General features: G+C 60.7%; 11 protein-coding genes across 11 annotated transcripts; 8 read left to right on the top strand and 3 right to left on the bottom strand.

Annotated features, from left to right (window-relative positions):
• Positions 1 to 102: 102 nt before the first annotated feature.
• Positions 103 to 1,439, top strand: BDV59DRAFT_204993 (MOSC domain protein; the record flags this gene model as incomplete). Its single annotated transcript, XM_073694564.1, has 3 exons — positions 103 to 117; positions 167 to 1,361; positions 1,411 to 1,439. The coding sequence occupies 3 exons, from the start codon at positions 103 to 105 to the stop codon at positions 1,437 to 1,439; spliced, it is 1,239 nt and encodes a 412-aa protein (XP_073544567.1).
• Positions 1,440 to 1,509: 70 nt separating this feature from the next.
• Positions 1,510 to 2,417, top strand: BDV59DRAFT_103985 (cupin domain-containing protein). The gene has a single exon (XM_073686483.1). It carries the CDS (start codon positions 1,617 to 1,619, stop codon positions 2,136 to 2,138), a length of 522 nt encoding a protein of 173 aa, XP_073544566.1. The 5' UTR covers positions 1,510 to 1,616; the 3' UTR covers positions 2,139 to 2,417.
• On the top strand, positions 2,155 to 2,972 carry BDV59DRAFT_185890 (CinA family protein). Its single transcript, XM_073690926.1, has 4 exons — positions 2,155 to 2,324; positions 2,371 to 2,445; positions 2,495 to 2,685; positions 2,737 to 2,972. Exons 1-4 carry the CDS (start codon positions 2,229 to 2,231, stop codon positions 2,888 to 2,890), a joined length of 516 nt encoding a protein of 171 aa, XP_073544565.1. The 5' UTR covers positions 2,155 to 2,228; the 3' UTR covers positions 2,891 to 2,972.
• A 141-nt stretch (positions 2,973 to 3,113) lies between these two features.
• Positions 3,114 to 5,301, top strand: BDV59DRAFT_185884 (putative Patatin-like serine hydrolase). The gene is made up of 3 exons (XM_073690925.1): positions 3,114 to 3,388; positions 3,436 to 4,018; positions 4,071 to 5,301. The coding sequence occupies exons 1-3, from the start codon at positions 3,322 to 3,324 to the stop codon at positions 5,197 to 5,199; spliced, it is 1,779 nt and encodes a 592-aa protein (XP_073544564.1). The 5' UTR covers positions 3,114 to 3,321; the 3' UTR covers positions 5,200 to 5,301.
• A 367-nt stretch (positions 5,302 to 5,668) lies between these two features.
• On the top strand, positions 5,669 to 7,552 carry BDV59DRAFT_204989 (DUF803 domain membrane protein; the record flags this gene model as incomplete). Its single annotated transcript, XM_073694563.1, has 1 exon — positions 5,669 to 7,552. The coding sequence occupies one exon, from the start codon at positions 5,669 to 5,671 to the stop codon at positions 7,550 to 7,552; it is 1,884 nt and encodes a 627-aa protein (XP_073544563.1).
• A 135-nt stretch (positions 7,553 to 7,687) lies between these two features.
• On the bottom strand, positions 7,688 to 8,496 carry BDV59DRAFT_204988 (uncharacterized protein; the record flags this gene model as incomplete). Its single annotated transcript, XM_073694562.1, has 2 exons — positions 7,688 to 7,787; positions 7,859 to 8,496. 2 exons carry the CDS (start codon positions 8,494 to 8,496, stop codon positions 7,688 to 7,690), a joined length of 738 nt encoding a protein of 245 aa, XP_073544562.1.
• A 178-nt stretch (positions 8,497 to 8,674) lies between these two features.
• On the bottom strand, positions 8,675 to 10,777 carry BDV59DRAFT_204987 (NADPH cytochrome P450 oxidoreductase family protein; the record flags this gene model as incomplete). The annotated part of the gene is made up of 1 exon (XM_073694561.1): positions 8,675 to 10,777. The coding sequence occupies one exon, from the start codon at positions 10,775 to 10,777 to the stop codon at positions 8,675 to 8,677; it is 2,103 nt and encodes a 700-aa protein (XP_073544561.1).
• Positions 10,778 to 12,025: 1,248 nt separating this feature from the next.
• Positions 12,026 to 13,974, top strand: BDV59DRAFT_210079 (putative MFS sugar transporter). Its single transcript, XM_073695523.1, has 2 exons — positions 12,026 to 12,391; positions 12,454 to 13,974. Exons 1-2 carry the CDS (start codon positions 12,181 to 12,183, stop codon positions 13,803 to 13,805), a joined length of 1,563 nt encoding a protein of 520 aa, XP_073544560.1. The 5' UTR covers positions 12,026 to 12,180; the 3' UTR covers positions 13,806 to 13,974.
• Positions 13,975 to 14,028: 54 nt separating this feature from the next.
• Positions 14,029 to 15,823, bottom strand: BDV59DRAFT_210075 (cytochrome P450; the record flags this gene model as incomplete). The annotated part of the gene is made up of 2 exons (XM_073695522.1): positions 15,577 to 15,823; positions 14,029 to 15,523 (listed from the first exon to the last, which is right to left on the bottom strand). Exons 1-2 carry the CDS (start codon positions 15,671 to 15,673, stop codon positions 14,031 to 14,033), a joined length of 1,590 nt encoding a protein of 529 aa, XP_073544559.1. The 5' UTR covers positions 15,674 to 15,823.
• Positions 15,824 to 15,845: 22 nt separating this feature from the next.
• Positions 15,846 to 17,421, top strand: BDV59DRAFT_185877 (Zn(II)2Cys6 transcription factor). The gene has a single exon (XM_073690924.1). The coding sequence runs from the start codon at positions 16,137 to 16,139 to the stop codon at positions 17,370 to 17,372; it is 1,236 nt and encodes a 411-aa protein (XP_073544558.1). The 5' UTR covers positions 15,846 to 16,136; the 3' UTR covers positions 17,373 to 17,421.
• A 182-nt stretch (positions 17,422 to 17,603) lies between these two features.
• BDV59DRAFT_195461 (alpha/beta fold hydrolase) lies at positions 17,604 to 18,668 on the top strand (the record flags this gene model as incomplete). The annotated part of the gene is made up of 2 exons (XM_073692574.1): positions 17,604 to 17,622; positions 17,728 to 18,668. The coding sequence occupies 2 exons, from the start codon at positions 17,604 to 17,606 to the stop codon at positions 18,666 to 18,668; spliced, it is 960 nt and encodes a 319-aa protein (XP_073544557.1).
• Between the last annotated feature and the right edge of the window lie 107 nt (positions 18,669 to 18,775).

Raw genomic sequence — 18,775 nt, 5'->3', positions numbered from 1 at the left:
AACTTCTCCGTATTCTTGTCTACTTTCTTCTTTTTTCCTTCTATCCTCTCCTTTTCACCCCCACAGAATAGAGTCAATTGCGTATCCTCGCGGCTTCTCGCTATGCAGATCAGCCAGGTACGCACTCTCTCCCGCATCACCAACATCAACACCACTAACCCCACAGCTCTACGTCTACCCGATCAAATCCCTCCGCGGCGTCTCCCTCTCAGAAGCCGAACTCACCAGCACCGGCTTCCAATATGACCGTCGCTTCATGCTCCTCAAGGTCGACCGCGCCGCCGACGGCTCCCCCACCCTCAAAAACATGCACGTTCCCCATTTCCCCGAGATGTCCCTCTTCCTGACCGACCTCATCTACCCAACCCCGACGAACCACGCCCCCTCCAAGACCCTAGACGGCCCGCCCAGGACCGGCTCCATCATCGTCACCTACCGTCCGCCCGGCGCCTCCCCCGACGACCCCACCCGTACCCGCACCCTCCAAGTTCCCCTCACCCCGGACCCCCGCGGCCTCCGCAAGCTCCCCATCACGCTGCACCGCAGCCCGACCACCGGCTACGATATGGGCCCCGCCTACAACGACTGGTTCTCCGCGTGTTTCGGGTACCCGGTCGTGCTGGCGTATCTGGGGCCGCACTCGCGCCGCGTGCTGGGCAGCTTCGCGCCGGAGAAGAGTCCCGCGCACGCCGCGGCTGCCGCATCCGTGCCGGTGGTGTCGATGCGGTCGGTGGCGGTGCTGGCGGGGGTGACGCTGGTGTTGAACGTGGCGGGGCGGGTGGCAGGGGGGGAGGGGGAGGGTGCGGCGCTCCACGGGGTCGTTCCGGGCGTGATTGCGACGCTGGCGGCGGCGCTGCTCTCGGCGGCGATGGCGCTGTGGCCGTGGCCGTGGGGAGGCCGGGCGGACGAGCGCATCACGTTTGCGGATACGGCGCCGTACATGCTTGCGTCGACGACGTCGGTGGACGACGTGTCGGCGCGGCTGCCGGACGGCGAGACCATGGATGTGACCAAGTTCCGGGCGAATATCGTGGTGTCCGGGGCGGCGCGGGCGTTCGAGGAGGACTTTTGGGCGGAGTTGACGGTTGGGGACGGCCGGGAGGCGGCGCGGCTGCTGCTGACGGCGAACTGTGTGCGGTGCCAGAGTATCAATGTGGACTATGCTACGGGGACGATGGGGAAGGGGGAGTCTGGGAATGTGCTGAAGAAGCTGATGAAGGATCGGCGGGTGGACCGCGGGATGAAGTATAGTCCCGTGTTCGGACGGTATGTGTTTTTGGACCGGGGGTCGGAGCATGCACGGGTGCGGGTGGGTGATGAGGTGGTAGTGTCCAGACGAGTGGAGGACCGGATGGTCTATGGTGAGTGTTCTTCTTCTTGTTGTCTGTGGGGTGGATGCTGATGTTGTAGATTGGCCGGGGTTGACCACGCTGAAGTGATCACGAGGGTGTATGATGGATGTTTCCCTACTTCTTCTGTTTCTTCGTTAGAGCGTGTGTAGCACCATCATCACCCTGATGACCTGGTCATGGGTGCAAGTGCTATCGTGATATATAGTTGCATGGATCCTAATAGCCGACTTTCTCTCCAGACATCCACTCTATACTCCAGACATCATGGCTGAGAAGGTCCCTCGCCCCCCCAACTTCATCCGCTATATCACTACCCACAATGATGCCGGCAAAGGCGTCATCCTGTGCGCAGAGTCAAGCACCTGGGACCCCGTGGAGAAAGACCAAGTCTTCTTCAATGTTCCCTACACCACCTCCGAGTTCCCGGCGAATCTCAACAACGAACAAGACGTCGCCGAGTACCGGAAAACTCTTGCAAGGGGAGATCTAGGCCCGGTGACCCCCCATGGCACTGTCTTCCGGGTGGTGGACATTGCGCCGGGCAGACCAGCGCCGCCGGACGAGTGGCTGGTCTCTCAGAGTCTGGATTATGTGTGTGTGCTGGAGGGGGAGGTTGAGCTAGTTCTGGATTCAGGGGAGAGAAGGCGCATACGGCGAGGAGATATCGTGGTGCAGAGATCAACCAAGCATACATGGTGGAATCCGAGCAAGACGGAATGGACTCGAATTGTCTATACGCTGCAGGCGTGTCAGCCTTTAGAGAACGTGACCGGGCTAGCTAGTTAGGATCTGACTAATAAATCCGTATCTATCCGATGAACTATCAATCATCGCTTCATTGCCTACACAGTACAAGCACGTACCTACACCGTCACCATGAGCGAATTTCCCCCCGCCAGTCTCCGTCCCCTGATTGAGGAAGTCTTCGAGCTCCTCAAGTCCCGGAAGGAGACCCTCTCCGTCGCGGAGACCGTAGGTGGATCTGGCGGATGCTGCGTAAACTCGCTGACTCTTGCAGGCAGCCGGTGGGCTGATTTCCGCCTGTCTCCTGGCTTCGCCGGGCGCATCGTCCATCTATAAAGGCGGCCTGACGGTACTCTCCATCATCGACGCGCGGAAGGAACGATTGCTCATGTCAACAGGTGTACACGCTGGAGTCTCGGGTCGCGTTCGCCGGTTGGACCCCCGCCCACCTGGAAGGCTACAGCGGACCGACGCCCACCATTGTGGCTGGTTTGGCCGATCATGTCCGCCACACGTTGGGATCCACCTACACGGTGAGTGAGAGCGGAACGGCCGGGCCGACAGGGGGACAGACGAGAAACCGGACTCCGTAGGTAGTCTCTATCGCTGGAGGAACGGACGCTGACAGCGTACGGTGTAGGGGCTATGTAGCGGTTGCGGTGTCGACGGCGCATGGGACGTATACGCGGGAGGTTGAGACGGGTAGCGCTGATCGAGAGAAGAACATGGTGGCATTTGCGGGCGAGGCACTGAAGTTGGTGCGGGATGTGATCCAGGGACGGGCCTCATTGTAGGAGATAGAGGTAGAATGAACCATGGGAGCTGAAATGCGTACCTGAGCGAAAGTGGACGTCGTGAGGTCATCTGGTGTCCGAATGAGGAAATTTCGATCTGCCGAGATGCACCGCCCCATAAGGCGCTGCACCGCCACCGCCACGACCAATGAGAGCCGGCTGACTCAGCCCGACCCATGGTTCCCGAAAGGGAAACTAAGAATAGTCACGATTCATCATCACACACTCTACTCTCTCTCTACACTCGACTCTCTCTCTCTCTCTATACTCCCTCTCCACACCCTCTCCTCTCACCCTCTCCTCTCTCCTCTCTCTCTCTCTCCCCTCTCCACTCTGTATCTTCTCCCTCTACTATACTTGTCCACGCCATCATCCAACTGTACACTCCCCACATACGATAGGCGGCCATCATCATATCATCCAGGGCCACCATGGACCCAGTCAACCTCCGTCGCAAAGACACCACCAAGGGTCCCCCCTTGCGCATCCTCTCTCTCGGTAAGTCTCGCCCTCCCCCTCCCGAATCCCCACGACTAACGGTCCAGATGGTGGCGGGGTCCGCGGCTACTCCATGCTCATCATCCTCCAGGAACTCATGTACCGCGTCTACGTCGAGTGCGAAGGCAAACCCCCTCACCGCGACCAGATCCCCAAGCCATGCGACCACTTTGACCTCATCGTCGGCACCGGCACCGGCGGCCTCATCGCCCTCATGCTGGGCCGCTTGCGCCTCGACCTCGAAACCTGCAAGGAAGTCTACGTCCGCATGACCCGCCGCGTCTTCGAAACCGACAAGACCTTCGCCGGTATCCCCTATCGGTCCACGCTCTTCAAGGCCTCCAAGCTCGAGGAGGCCATCCGCGAGTGTGTGCGCGAACACACCGTCTACGAGAACGAAGGAAATGATCTGTCGCCCAGCCGCGCCGGTGGCCGCCCCTCCCTGTCCAGCGCCATGTACAGTCCCAACTCGTCGATCCCGCAGCGTTCGGGCAGTCGCGCCAGCTTCAGCACCACCGGCTCGTTCTCCAACAACCCCGTGACCCAGCGGAACTCGACCTTCATCAACGGGCTGCGCTTCGGGAACCCGGAGGCGCTGCTGTATGACAGCCGGGAGAACCGGACGAAAACGTAAGTGCTCTCTGCCCGCTGGTTCCGTCCGCTGTCGTGCTGACTTTTCTAGCGCCGTCACGGCTCTGTATAAAGGAACCACCCGCAACGGCTCCTCCGTCCTCCTCCGATCCTACGACTCGCGCCGGGAACCCCCGCCCGAGTTCAACTGCACGGTCTGGCAGGCCGGTCGGGCGACCTCGGCGACCGGACTCGCGTTCAAACCCATCCAGATCGGCCAGCACGTGTTCATCGACGAAGGCGCCGGCACCTACAACCCCGCACCGCAGGCGCTCGACGAGGCGACCGTGAACGAATGGCCCGGGCGCGAGGTCGGGGTGTTTATCAGCGTGGGCACGGGCCGGCGACCGCCGGGGACGAACAGCCGGCAGCACGAGTGGTGGGAGGATTTCTTCGGCGACACGATGGGGACGTTTGCCGAGGCGCGGCGCCGGCTGATCGCCAAGATCGAGGGCTGCGAGGACATCCACCGGGAGATGTTGCGCGAGCACCTGTCCAAGCGCAACGTCAACCAGGACAACTACTACCGACTGAACGTGGAGGTCGGCGTGGGCGAGTTCGGCATGAACGAGTGGAACCGGCTGGCCGACATCAGCACCAACACGCGTCGCTACCTGACGCGACCGGAGGTGAAGAAGCAGATTCTCGACGCCGGGGTGAAGTTTGCCAAGATCGAGCGCATGCACGAGCGGGCGGCCCGGGGTGGGCGGCCGGAGGCGGAGAGCGATCTCGCCGCCTCGTCTGCCACCTCCGCCGACGACACCTCGTCGATCATGCAGAGTCCGCAGTTGACGGTACCGCCGCCGGCGAATCCCATCGCCGTGGAGCTGCCCGCCGAACTGCCGGGCGACTTTGTGCCGGTGTCTGCGCCGGACCTGCAGCACCAGCGCATGCCGTCGTCCGGACGGGCCTCCGTCAGCGATCTGGACAGCAGCCGACCCGGCTCGCAGCCGTCTCCGCGCATCAGCGTGGAGCATGTCCACAGCGGGCTGTCTCCTCCCCCGGTACCCCCCAAGACCCCCATTCCGTATCCTGACGAACCGGGGGAGCTGGGGGGCGTGCCCATGCCGGCGCCGTTGGTGATTCCGCATGGAGGACCGAAAGTACGGCCGCCATACCCCGTGGATGAAGGGCCGCCGGTGGTGAACAAGCAGCGGAAGCCGAGTTATCATGTGCGATGATTGTATGGGTAATGGAGTATGGAGTCAAGCGTAATGTATAGAACCATGGGTCGAGTGTTTCATATTGGAGAATCCACGAATGCAATATATTTAATATCACCGTCCTATAATATAATACTCGTAATATAACCGTCCTTATAATATAAGAATACTAATATAAGAGGAATATAATAAGAAGATCCATGGATGTATAGGATGACTAATCTCCCAGCCACCTCGTCCGCTTTCGGCAACTCAGCTTCAGCTTCAACTTCATTCTTCTTCTTCCTACATTCCTCGTCTTCCTGCCCCCATACTCCTCTTCTCCTTGGAATGATCTCCCGGGAGGCTCCTTTTCTTCCGCACTTCCATCCGCCTTGCCGTCTGTCATCCAAACTCAATCTCTCAGTCTCCGTCTAACCGCCCATGGATCGCAGATCCACTCTCTGATCTCTCTCTCTCTCTCCTTTTCCCCTGACTCCCTCAGTCAATGGATCTCCATGCTCGCTCCGACTCCAGTCGTCCGGCCTCCTACAAGGCCATCGGCATCTCCCTCGCTGTCGCTTCTGGCCTCTTTATCGGCGTTTCGTTCGTCATCAAGAAGATTGGCCTGCTCAAGGCCAATGTCAAGTACAATGAGGAAGCCGGCGAGGGTTACGGTTATCTCAGGAATGCCTGGTGGTGGACGGGCATGACCCTCATGATCGTCGGTGAGATCTGTAACTTTGTCGCTTACGCCTTCGTCGACGCCATCCTCGTCACCCCCCTCGGCGCCCTCTCCGTCGTCGTCACCACCATCCTGTCGGCCATCTTCCTTAAGGAGCGTCTCAGCTTCGTCGGCAAGGTCGGCTGCTTCACCTGCATCCTGGGCTCCATCGTCATCGCCCTGAACGCCCCCGAACAGTCGTCCGTCTCCGACATCCAGGACATGAAGGACTATGTCATCGCCCCGGGCTTTCTCTCCTACGCCGGCGTGATCATCGTTGGCGCTATCTTTGCCGCCGTCTGGGCCGGTCCCCGCTACGGGAAACAGAGCATGTTCGTCTACATCAGTATCTGCAGCGCCATCGGCGGCTTAAGCGTTGTGGCCACCCAGGGCTTAGGCGCCGCCATCCTCGCCCAGATCAACGGCGAGTCGCAGTTCAACCAGTGGTTCCTCTACGTCCTCGCCGTGTTTGTCGTGGCCACTCTCCTGACCGAGATCATCTACCTCAACAAGGCCCTCAACATCTTCAACGCCGCTCTCGTCACTCCCACCTACTACGTCTTCTTCACCAGCGCCACCATCATCACCTCCGCCATCCTCTTCCAGGGCTTCAAAGGTAGCGGCATGCAGATCGCCACCGTCATCCTCGGGTTCCTGCAGATCTGCGCCGGCGTCGTCATCCTCCAGCTCTCCAAATCCGCCAAGGACGTCCCCGACACCGCCATCTTCAAGGGTGACCTCGATCAGATCCGCGAGGTCGCCACGCAGGAGGAACCCGAGAGCGAGCCCAAGGCCGACTCCATCCGCGGCGCCGCCTCGCTCATCCGCCGCCTGTCCACCCCCCGTCGCACCCTCGAGGCCGAAGAGGCCCGGCGCTACTACCGCGACCGTCTCCTCGACCAGCACCACCCGCCCAGTCCCAACGAGGTCATCGAATGGGACGGCCTGCGCCGGCGCAGGACCGTCCTCGGCCAGGGCCCCACCATGCACCGCGCCCCGTCCGTCCACCCCCCCTTGCCCCCGCTCGGCATGTCGCGGTTCCCGGAGCACGACGTCGACGAGGACCACCCCCGCCCGGACACCAAACACAGCAGCCACTCCATCCTGTCGGACTTGCGCTCGCGCCTCTCCAGCGGCACCTGGGAGCCCATCCGCGAAGAGGACGCCCCCCACCCGCTCACCACGAGCTACCCGGGGCCGGTCGGCGGCTCGCTGTCGCCGTCGCCGCGCACCAAACGCCAGTTCTCCTTCAACCTGTTCAAGGCGCACCACGCCCCGCACCGCTCCGCCGACCGCCCGCGCCCCAAGCGCCACTCCGACTCGGAAGAGGAGAGTCTGGGGCTAGTGCGCGCCGCGTCCGCAGAGGCGTCTCTGAACGAGAAGCTGGAGCGCACCGACTCGAGCGACAGCACCGAGGAAGCGGGCAGCGGGCTCGGGCTGCCCGCGGCGTTGCGGGACCGTGGTCAGGCGATGCCGGGGCCTCCGCCCGCGTCGTCGGCGCGGGTGCATCGCAACCCGTTGCCGCCGCTGCCAGATGAGGCGCCGTATGATCCGGCGGTGGACGGGCAAGGACGGCGCGCGTCGGACGCCAGCGCGGGCACGCTGTCGTCTGGACAGAGCGGGGGACGGGGTCGTGGTTGGCGACGGGCCGGCGGGACGTTCATGTAACGATGTGTATACGACTGACACTGATAATGATAATGTATATACGACCAATATAGAGGATTTTGTTCATTAGCATTCGGCGCACCGGGTATCTGTCATAACATGTGCATAACCATCGTATTCGTAACATTCTCTACGTCAAGGCCGAACCGACAGCCGTCTCTGTCCCTGCGCCGCAACATGCATCGCAAACCTCGCCTCAGCCAGGCGTTTCTCCGCTCGGACGCTCTCCATCACCCTGGTTGCTCCATTAGCACAGCGTCACCCCGGACCCGACCCAGACAGCCAGAAACAGATCGGGAGACCTACCACTCGACGAAGACGACCTTGACGGCCCGACTGCCCCCGCGCGCAATCTCGCGCTGCAGCTTCCCCGCCGCCAGTCCGCCGCCACCGCCGCCCCTGCCGGACCCGGCGTTCGGGCGTCCCACGAGGACGTGCGTGACCCGCCGCGTCAACGCAAGGGAGACGGTGGCGCCGTGGGTGACGAGGAGGTGTCGGAGCTTGTGGTCGGAGAGGAGGGGATGGCCGGGGGCGTTGAGGTAGACGGTGATGCCTTGGAAGATCTGCTTCGGCGTTTCGGGTGGCCCTCGCTCGGGGGCGTCTGTCTTCGACGGCCTGAGATGCTGTTCGGGGGGTTGTGGCTGCGTCGGCGCGGGCTTGCTCTGCTGGGGCTGGATGGCGTCGACGCCCTTGTCCGCCTTGAACATCGACCGGATGTCCCGCTGGCCGGGCTCGCGGCTCTCATCGCACGGTCTACCTGTCTGCTCGCGGTAGTCGGGGCTGGCTCTGGGGGCTGCGGGCTGGAACTGCGCGGCGAGACGCTGCTCGCGCAGACGCTGCCAGTGTGGGTTGTTGGTGACGGGCGAGCGGGTGTGCTGGTGGCCGGTGGAGGCGGAATTCCAGGGATCGAAGAGGAGGTGGTTTCTGAAGGGGGGCAGCGGCATGGTCGAAGACAGATGAGGGGGAGGAGACGAGGGAGGAGAGAGAGGAGAAGAGATGAGGTTGAAGTAGAACCATGGATCGCCTGTTGATGTTTTGCCTAATCGGGTTAGGCCCGAATGTCTGTATAGCTTCATGTTTCATTCATTCATTCATATTCATTCATTCATATATATATCTACTCTACCCCCATACGTCCTCCTGCCACTTATTCCGCCGTTTGATCCCCCGCCGCCACTCTCCCACCTCCTCCTCCGTCCACCCCTTCACCCGCGCCATTTCCGCGGCCACCGCGCCCTCGACCTCCCGGGCCATCGCCGCCCTCCCACACACATACAGCGTGGCGCCCTCCTCCAGCAACCGGACGACCTCGTCGCCCACATCGCGCAAGCGGTCCTGCACATACACCCGCGGCTGACCCTCCACGCGCGAGAACGCCGTCACAACACGCAGCTTCCCCTCCAGCGCTGTCTGCATCTCCTCGATCTCCTCGCGATAGATGTAATCCTGGTCGGGACGCCGACACCCAAACAGCAGCACCATCGGGCCGATCTCGCGCCCGATCTGCAGCAGCTTGCGCCGCTCCGCCAGGAACGCCCGGAACGGCGCCAGCCCTGTCCCCGCGGCGACCATGATCAGCGGCGCGGCGCTGCCGCGGGGCAGCTTGAACTTGCTCTTGCGGAGGTGCGCCAGCACCTGCACCGGCTCGGCGAGCATGGCGGCCGGGCCGGACAGGTCGTAGGAGACGCCCGCGGGGAGGTTACTGTCTTCCGCCAGCCGGCGCTGCAGCGCGAGGAGGTAGTTGGACGCGACGCCGCGGATGACCGGGGCGGGGTTGGCGGCGGCGACGGGGTCGGCGGCTACCAGCACCGTGATGGAGACGCGGCGCGGTGAGATCACGCTGCTGGACGAGATGGAGTAGTAGCGCGGCTGCAGCGGGGGCAGGGTCTCGACGAGGTAAGCCAGCGGGACGGGCCAGGGGCGGTGCGGGCAGACGTGGTGCATGAGGCGGGCGAGGGTGACGTGGGAGCGGGCGACGAAGTCGGCGTAGCCGTCTCTGCTGCTGGCGAGGGCGTGCAGGGCGGCTTTGGCGTCGGCAGTGGGGGCGAACTGCGCCAGGGCGCGGACGTGGTCGCGGTTGACGGGCGCGGCGATCTCGAGGTAGTAGCGGAGGAGGGCGGCCAGGGTGGTGGGTGAGGGGATCTTGAGCTTCGTCTGCGCTGGGTCCAGGGCGCGGATGGAGACGGGCACGGCGGCGGCGTCGGCCAGGCCGAGGGTGTCGAGGAGCAGGGCGACTTCGTCGGACGGGTTGGGCGGCCAGATGGCCAGGTGGTCGCCGGTCTTGTAGGTGAACTCGGGCTGCGCGGCGAGGTCAAGGTCGAGGTGGATGCAGTTGCGGCCGGCGGCCGGGTGGAAGAGCTCGCGGGCGGAGAGCACGCGGAGCGGACGCACGGCGGAGCAGCCCGGGCGGGCGATGTGCGCGTCCGGCTCGCCGTGGTGCAGGTCAATGGGCTCCAGCGAGCGGTCCTCCTCCACCGCGAGGGCCGGCGTATACTGCGGTTCGGCCTCCGGGAAGCCCAGGTCGCGGCGGAAGGCGGCGAAGAGGTCGTCGCGCCAGGCGATGAAGTCCTCCTGCGTGGCGCCTTCGGCGTCGTCGGCCTTGCCCACCGGGAGCAGGGCGGAGGCGCCCCGGGCGTTGAGGGCGTCGACGACGACGTCGACAACGCGGTTGTAGAACTTGTAGTTGCGGTTCCCCAGGCCGAAGGCGAAGTAGCGCAGGTGGGCGAGGTCCTGTGTCGGACGCTTCTGGATCCAGTCCCAGAACTCGGTGGTGTTGTCGCTGGGATCGCCCTCGCCGTAGGTCGAGAGGATGAAGATGGCGATGACCGTGTCGGGCAGCTGGGCAATGGACTCTGGATCAAAGTCACTCAGGTCGGCGGAGAGCGCGCCGCGCGAGAACCGCTGCGTGATATCCCGCGCGAGTCGGTTGGCGAAGCCTTCGGCCGTGCCCGACTGCGAGCCCCAGAAGACAACGATCTGCTTGTCGGATTCGGCCAGTTTCTGCGCGATGTTGCGCGTTTCCTTGTTGGCAGCGTGCAGCGAGCCGCCGTTCTTCAGCTGCGGACGCTCAAACGCCAGATGGGCGTAGGGATCGGGCTGGTCCCAGAGGAAGCCCCGGGACAGATAGGCGGCGCCTGCCAGGGAGAAGATGGCGAGCGCGACATAGTCGGCGATGCCGGTGGGGGTGAGGGTGTCCAATTCGAGGGGAGGCGCGAGATGCTGCATGGTGGATGCCTGGTTGAAGCATGGCGGGGGAGATAGACATGAGGATATTTATACAGGGTCGAAGGGCACGGGAATTGATTTCCAGAGACGGCGGAGAGAGTTGCTGCTTTCGTAACGAAGAGGAAGATGAAGCTGAAGTAGATGGAGATGGAGATGGAGATGAAGTATGAAGTGGTCAATTTAGGGCTGCAGCAGTCACGGGGGGAATATTGCCCGATGCGGAATATTTCTCTTTGCATCGCGGGGATTATGCTCGTATTGGTACCTCTGCCAGTCCTCAGAGTATACTCCAAACTGTCATTCCTGTCAACTGGCAGACTGTTCCTGTCTCACGACACTCACCGGAGGCATCCGTCGAACAGCCATCGCCGCCGTCGCAGCCAGCGCCATCAGCAGGACTCCAACCGCCAACTTCCTCCCACAACGCCTCATGTCCGGTCTTCCCCGACAAACTCAATTCCGCCTCGCAGACTCAGGGTCCTGCGTCAGCTATTAGGTAAGAATCCCTGGCTAGTGGCATCCTGCGTGATGCATCACTGCTACCCCAGATTCTACCCCAGACCCCCTATTCAACCGGGAAGTCGGAGTGGGCCGGTTCGTCGGCGTTGGACTTCTCCTAGGAAAGCATATCTGCAGGTGGCAGCGGTGATCTATACGATCCGGTAGAGACCGTTAATATGCTAATGCCTTGGCGTGCACATCTGGATATCTGGCTATGCACGCTGCATGGACACATGCCACGTTCCAAAACCCCCAAGTCAATCGTAATCAACCTTCTAATAATAAATGGTAATGTGCCCTCCACCATGATAACGATCGACCCGGCCACATACTTATTATTAACAGAATCACGGGGCCGGGGTTTCCACGGGCACTAATCTGCCGATATCGCCAAGAGACTTCCATCTTCCCGAGGCTCGACCAAATATCGCTCGGTTCCGAGAGAGACTTTTGTGGGGGGACCCGAGATCTGCCCTGCTGTTCCCTCCGGCCGTCGGAAGCGCACTTGGCAGGGCTCAGGATGTGGTCGGCAAGACATCTCTGTCACTCGTCTTCGACTCATCCAAGACGACTTAAACGATGGCCGTGGCATGGCATGCAGTCCGGCGTCCAACACGAGCTGCTAGTTCCTTCATCAAAGCGTCTGCCCTCCCTGGCAGGTCTGGGGTGCGTCCTTGGGGCCCCCCGCCTGGACCGTGGATCGTCGTCCACGGTCCTGGTGGATCAACGGCAAGCGGCGATGGCCGAATAGACCAGTTCTGTATATTACCTGACGTTCCTGGGTGCTCCCAAACCTGGGAATTATGCGGGGACAGTAGGTTCGCAGGCGACCCCAGTTGTGTGAGATTCTGTTTCTTCTACTACTGCATCTATTGCATGATCTTGACCTCTCCACTGACACCATGGGCCTAAAACCGTACCTGGGCCTGCGCGGCAATGCCCTCCTGCGCGCCGCCGTCATGCTGGTCGTGTGTCCGACCTTTGTCTGCTATGGATACAACATGAGTGTGGCCGGTGGCCTGTTGACTCTCGATGCGTTCAATGAACAGTTCCCCCAGATGGACACCATCAACACCGAGGGGGCCCAGAGGAACTACAATTCCCAGATTCAGGGTGAGCTCCTCTCCGTCGTTGGCCGATTGATCGGATGGAAGCCCTAACCGTATACATGCCAGGCACCGTCATCGCCCTCTACACCGTCGGCGGTATCTTTGGTGCTCTCTCCTGCGTCCATCTCGGCGACGCCTTGGGTCGCCGCAAGGTCATCTTCATCACGAACCTGATCACCGCCATTGGCGCCATCCTCATGGCCACGTCGTTTGACTTCGCCCAGTTCATCGTCGCGAGACTGGTTCTCGGGCTGGGTATCGGTGGATACGTCGCCACGGTGCCGGTGTGGCAGAGTGAGATCTCCCCAGCGCACAAGCGTGGTTCCAATGTCGTCACCGACGGCATCTTCGTCGGTATCGGTGTGACGGGGGCTCTCTGGATCGACCTGGGCTTCTACTTCGTCAAGGGCAACTCGGTCTCGTGGCGCTTCCCGCTCGCCTTCCAGATCCTCCTTTCGCTCATCGCCATGCTCTTCATCACCATGCTCCCCGAATCCCCCCGCTGGCTCATCAAGACCGGCCGCGTTGACGAGGCCCGCGGCGTCCTCGCCGCCCTCCAGGACTCGGACGAGCGCTCCGAGTCGGTCTCCTCGGCCATCCAGGACATCGAAGCCTCCCTGGCCAAGGCCGGCTCCGGCACCTGGCGCGACATGTTCAGCATGGGCGAGGCCCGCCTCTTCCACCGCGCCTACCTCGCCGCCACCGGCCAGATGTTCCAGCAGATGTGCGGTGTCAACCTCATCACCTACTACGCCACCACCATCTTTGAGCAGTACCTGGGGCTCGACGCCGTCCGCGCGCGCATCCTCGCCGCCGCCATGGGCCTGACCCAGCCGTTCGGCGGTTTCCTGGCCTTCTTCACCATCGACCGGCTGGGCCGGCGACCCCTGCTCCTCTGGAGCGCCGGCGTCATGGCCATCTCCATGGCCATCCTGGCCGGCACCACCTCCACCAAGAACAACACCGGCGCGCTCGTCGTCGCCGTCATCTTCCTCTACGTCTTCCAGTTCACCTTCACCGTCGGCTACTCCGGCCTGACCTTCCTGTACGCCGCCGAGATCGCCCCGCTGCAGGTGCGCGCCGCCGTCAACGCCGTGTCGACGGCCACCGTGTGGGTGTTCAACTTCCTGCTGGCGCAGGTCACCCCCGTCGGCTTCGACACCATCAACAACCGCTACTACATCATCTTCGCCGTCATCAACGCCTTCATGATCCCCTGCGTCTTCTTCTTCTTCCCCGAGACCAAGGGCCGTTCGCTCGAGGAGATCGACGAGATCTTCGCCCAGTCGAAGAGCATCTTCGACCCGCCCAAGGTGGCCCGCCGCATGGCTCGCATGCAGGTAGGTGAGGTGTACGAAGGCGCTGGCTCCGGCTCCAGCGACGAGGCGTCCACGCCAGATAAATCCGTCAAGGCGTAGCTGACGCACGATGTCTCTGCAGCAGGGCCGGGTCATGGAACCAGACACAAAGGGATGATATGATAATGTCTGTTACCGGCTTGCCGTTGCCGTCTTACGACTTTTTGCTTTCAAGTACGACTCGGATTACGGTTGGTACGAGGTGGAGGCACTTAGCACTTATGTATATACCTTCGTGCCAATAAACGGATCATTATATCATAACCTATCGTATCCAAAATCTCTCTAAGCTATAGGCCGCTCCCTCCGCCACACCTTCACCGGCATCTCGCCCAGGATCAAGTTCATCGTCTCCAGCCGCTTCAGCTCCCACCCGGGATGCGGCAACGCAAACTCGTACCGTCTCACCAGCGTGGCCAGGATCTTGGTCTGCTCGAGGTACGAGATATTCCGACCGATGCAGGAGCGGGCCCCCGCCGAGAAGGCCACAAAGTACGGCTGTAGCGCCTTGCCCTCCTCGCCGAGCCAGCGCTCTGGCAGGAAGCGGTAGCTGTCGGGGAAGACGCGCTCGTCGTGGTGGGCCACGAAGGCAGACACGCTGACGGAAGTGCCGCCAGGCACCCACTGGCCGAGGATGTCGGCGCCCTCGGGGGGCGTCTCACGGGGCAGGCCGTGCGGCGTGGGCGGGAAAATGCGCAGCGACTCGTCGAGACAGGCGCGCAGGTACGGCAGGTGCTTGACCTTGTCGTAAGGGGCGATGATCTCCTCCTCATCGTCGTCGTCAAAGACGGCGTCGATCTCGTCGCGGAGCTTGTCGAGACAGGCCCGGTTGCGCAGCAAATGGTAGAGCACATTGGCGATGGCAATCGCGGTGGTGACGCTGCCGGCGTTCATCATGATGTTGACCTCTGCGACGGCCTCGCCGAACTCGAGGTTGTTGGGGCGGCCGTTCTTGTCCTCCATGAGGGCCTGGTAGAAGTCATCAAGACGCTCGCCGGCCTCGTAGCGGCGGCGGCGCTGCATGGTGCGCCGCCAGACGATGTTGTCCCAGTTGTCGGCAGAGGTCTGCATGCGGCGGAAGGACGGGAGCAGGTTGGCCAGCTTGTTGAGCGTCGGGTACCAGCCGTAGTCCCAGACGAGGAGGGACTGCTTGCGCGCAGTGGGGTAGAGGGCCTCTCGCAGGGCGACGGTGTAGGTGGTGCCGTCGCGGCGCTCGGCGATGCACTGGTCGTTGCCGGCGTCGAGGAATCCGAGCTTCTCGGAGAGGCCGATGTCCGCGATGGCGTCGAGGGTGAAGAAGTTGGTCCAGGCGCGGAAGTCGACGGTGAGGTCGGCCGGGTCGGGGGCGACGGTGCCAGCCGTGATGCCCGGGTTGGCCGGCGGCGTCGTGCACATCTTGTCGAAGTGCGCGACCACCTTGGCGATCTTGTCGCTGACCTTATACTCCCACGTCTCGAGGTTTTTGAGCGCGTAGGCGGACGAGAGCACCTTGCGCTTGCGGGCGTGCTCGGGCTTGTCGACGACGTCGGCCAGGTGGAAGTGCGAGCCGGCCGTGACGATGTACGACGGGTCCTTGATGCACCTCGTGTTATGGCCATAGATGTCCTTGATGGCGCGGGCGTCGCCGTAGGAGAGCGTGTTGGGCCCGGTGCGCAGCACCGGCTGCTTCTGATGCATCTCCGAGAGCTCCTTCGAGCGGAATCCCCGCGAGGCCATGATCATGAACGGCAGGGCCGACATGCCTGCCAAGGGATGGAAGTTGGGATATTTCCGGAGGCCTGTGATGTCAGCCGGGGGTCATCGATCTGGATATCTAGACGGGCATATGCACCTTTGGGATCGCGCAGGTAGGCAACGTAAGGCCCGATGATGAAGTAGACCAGGGCAAACAGCCCCAGCAGAGTGGCATACGGGGCGAACGAGAACATCTTGGGGAGGATGCCTTGGTAGAGATGAGATCCGGACAGGGCCTTGAGTCGAGATGGCCTTTATAACCTGCTGTTGTATACTTCGACCCCTCCGGTGGTCGGGGAATACTTCCCAGAAAGGCGCATGTCGTCGGGGGATCCAAGAGCGGGCTAAATCTCCCTGCGGGGAAAACGCCTATTTTCTGTCGGGATTGCACATCGGCCAGCATAGATGCTGCTGGCGCATTTCGCTAGCAGCACTCGCCGTAAAGACCTGAGTACGGGATGTGATGTTACAATGAAGTATATCGCCTGCTCTTGGTGTTGATCGTCCTTGACCAGGCAAATCACATGCAACAGACTCTGTGAGGCGGGGTGGCGGCAGATTTTGCACCTACATGCATCTACGTGCACTTCCTGTTGCATGCTCTACGAGTATATGTACCATACTCCCCTGGTGAGGTAGCTAGTGTCTTGTCTCGATATGCCCACGCGGCGCTCTCACCAAAAGTCGCACACCGGCTGTGTCACCTGCAAGCGCCGTCATGTCAAATGTGATGAAAAAGGGCCACCCTGTGGTCGGTGCAAGACCCGGGGCACAGACTGCGAATATGCACAGGACAATGTCCGTTCACGAGTCTCGCCTGCAATCCACAATCAGGGCTCGTCGGAGGAAATCCCGGAGACTGCCGGCAACCCCATTCGAGTCTATCCAATCTACCCCGCTGACAAGCGCCGGTTAGAATTGCAGCTCATGCATCAGTGGTCCACAAGAACGTACAAGAGCTGCTGTACCCCGGGCTCCGGGGACGATGAGCTCTGGCAGGCCACTGTGCCTGTCCTGGCACTGCAGCACGATTTTCTATTGAATGGATTGCTAGCTTTGTCGGCATTTGAGATCGCCTATCTTCTGAAGCACGATAAGCAGCAGGAGTCCGACCATAGCAAATACGTAAAAGTAGCGACAGAGTACCAAGTTGTTGCGCTTTCCGGTTTCCGTTCTCGATTATCTGCTCCATCGCATGGAACCCACACAGCTATGCTGTGTTTCTCCTTGATGCTGATGGTTCTTGCATTGGCGTCTGTGCAATTCTCACGAGACTCTTCAGGCGATAACCAGGAGAGCGTAGTACACATCGCTATAACCCATTTTGAACTGGTTCGCGGTTGTGTCCAAGTCGCCGAGACTGAAGAAGGACATATTAGCCAGAACGCGTACGTTCAGAAGCTGATCCCGTTCGAAAAATTACCTTGCATACCTCTCGATCCACTGCTTGCGGACGCATTGGCCAAGCTAAGTACGCTGAACGACGGAAGGATCGTCTCGACAGTTCTTGACGTGCATGAGCGGCGAGTGCAGCAGGTCGCGTACTGGGAAGCATGCAAGAAGGCTTTGACGGCTTTGCAGGAGTGCTTTCAGAAATGTGTTGGCCAGGTGTACCGAGGATATGCTCTGGGATGGCTCAACATGGCTGGCGAGGGGTATATCCAAGCCGTCAAAGGCGATGATCATATCGCGCTGCTGATATTGATGTTTTGGGGGGTCCTGGTTGAACGTCTCGGGCATGACATATGGTGGGCGAACCAATTTGGTACCTTTCTTGTCGACGAGGTCTCAAGTGGAGCGCTTAATAGTGACCGAAATGCAGCTAAAAGGGATGTGATCCTACAGGCGCAGCAATTGATGAAAAGAATTGCCGATAATGGCGCAAAGTCATGAGGGAGTCGCAGCTACATGTGCAGTATCAATCTAGTGTCCAATAATCCAGGATCTTCTAAAGCGAGTCTACTTGCTTTTAGTCCTATCCCAACGCGGCCCCAGCCTACGTCGTAATCGTGGTCGTGGTCGTATTCGTATATTACGATCACGTCTCAGGCCAGACCTAGGATTTTGCTATAGACAGGAGTATTTAACCAACACCGGAGACCAGGGAGCCACAGCTTAGTCGTAATGTTAAAGACAATCCAAGGTACTATTCTCCAACCTGGAAAGATGCGAACTGCTTCGATCATGAGGTACTCCGCCGCGCCGAAACCACGACTCCCATCATACAATCACGACTGTCCCTCTCTAGCATCACAGACAGCTTTGCACCAAACATTGACTCTCAGAGACGGTCGCACGCTCGGATACGCAGAATATGGCAGTTCCACTGGCTTTCCTCTCCTCTACTTCCACGGCTTTCCATCCTCACGCCTCGAAGGTTGGGGATTCGACAAATATCCCCAGCGACACGGCTTCCGTCTGATTGTCCCTGATCGCCCAGGATTTGGTCTCTCCAGTTTCCAACCCAATCGCAGCATCACGGACTGGCCAGCGGATGTCCAGGCCCTCACGTCTCACTTGGGTTTGTCACAATTTGCAATTCTGGGCGGTTCCGGTGGTGGTCCGTATGCGATAGCATGTGCTCATCAGCTCCCCTCTCGCATGCTATCTGCTGTGGGTGTCGTAGCTGGGGCGCCTCCATGGATAGCCGGGACCGAAGACGTAACCATGAGCAGGAAGATTACAGCGGTTGCCGCGACATCCTTCCCATCGGCACTGGAAACCGTGTCGGATTTGCTTGTCATGGTGCTCCGAAGAGTTGCAACGACAGGGCCGGTGGAAAGGTGGCTTGATAATTGGATCGATAGCATGAGGCGTGAGAAGGAGAATCAATCTGAACAGAAAGAGACGTCAGAGGTCAATTTGTCAACCCGAGAGGCAAGAGAGCGTATGATCCGGACATCTCTGGAGGCTTTTGCGCAGGGTTCTGCTGCATTTGTTCAAGAGGCACGCTTGCTAACTCAAGACTGGGGGTTCCGGTTTGAGGATATGGCATATCCTGGCATCCGAATCTGGCATGGCACAAAAGATGTCAATGCTCCGATTTCTATGATACGATTTATGGCAGAAAGGCTGCCACAGTCGGTCTTGCATGAGGTTGACGAGGATCACTACAACATGGGCCATTATCTGGAGGAGATAATTAGCGACCTGATTTCCAAGAGAGCGGACAAAAGGATGGGCACGTAATGCAAGCGCCTCACTCCTGTGTTTTTATCTACCTAGATAGAACCCTCTGGTAATGCAGGTATGCTGTCACAATGGTCTTCTTGTCATCACCTAGTACTACTGCACGG

The sequence above is a fragment of the Aspergillus ambiguus genome (genome assembly GCF_047715705.1).
Source record: "Aspergillus ambiguus strain CBS 117.58 unplaced genomic scaffold BDV59scaffold_38, whole genome shotgun sequence".
Classification (NCBI taxonomy): Eukaryota; Fungi; Ascomycota; class Eurotiomycetes; order Eurotiales; family Aspergillaceae; genus Aspergillus; species Aspergillus ambiguus.
The sequence above is the reverse complement of the archived record's forward strand: the minus strand, read 5'-3'. Positions and strand labels throughout refer to the sequence as shown.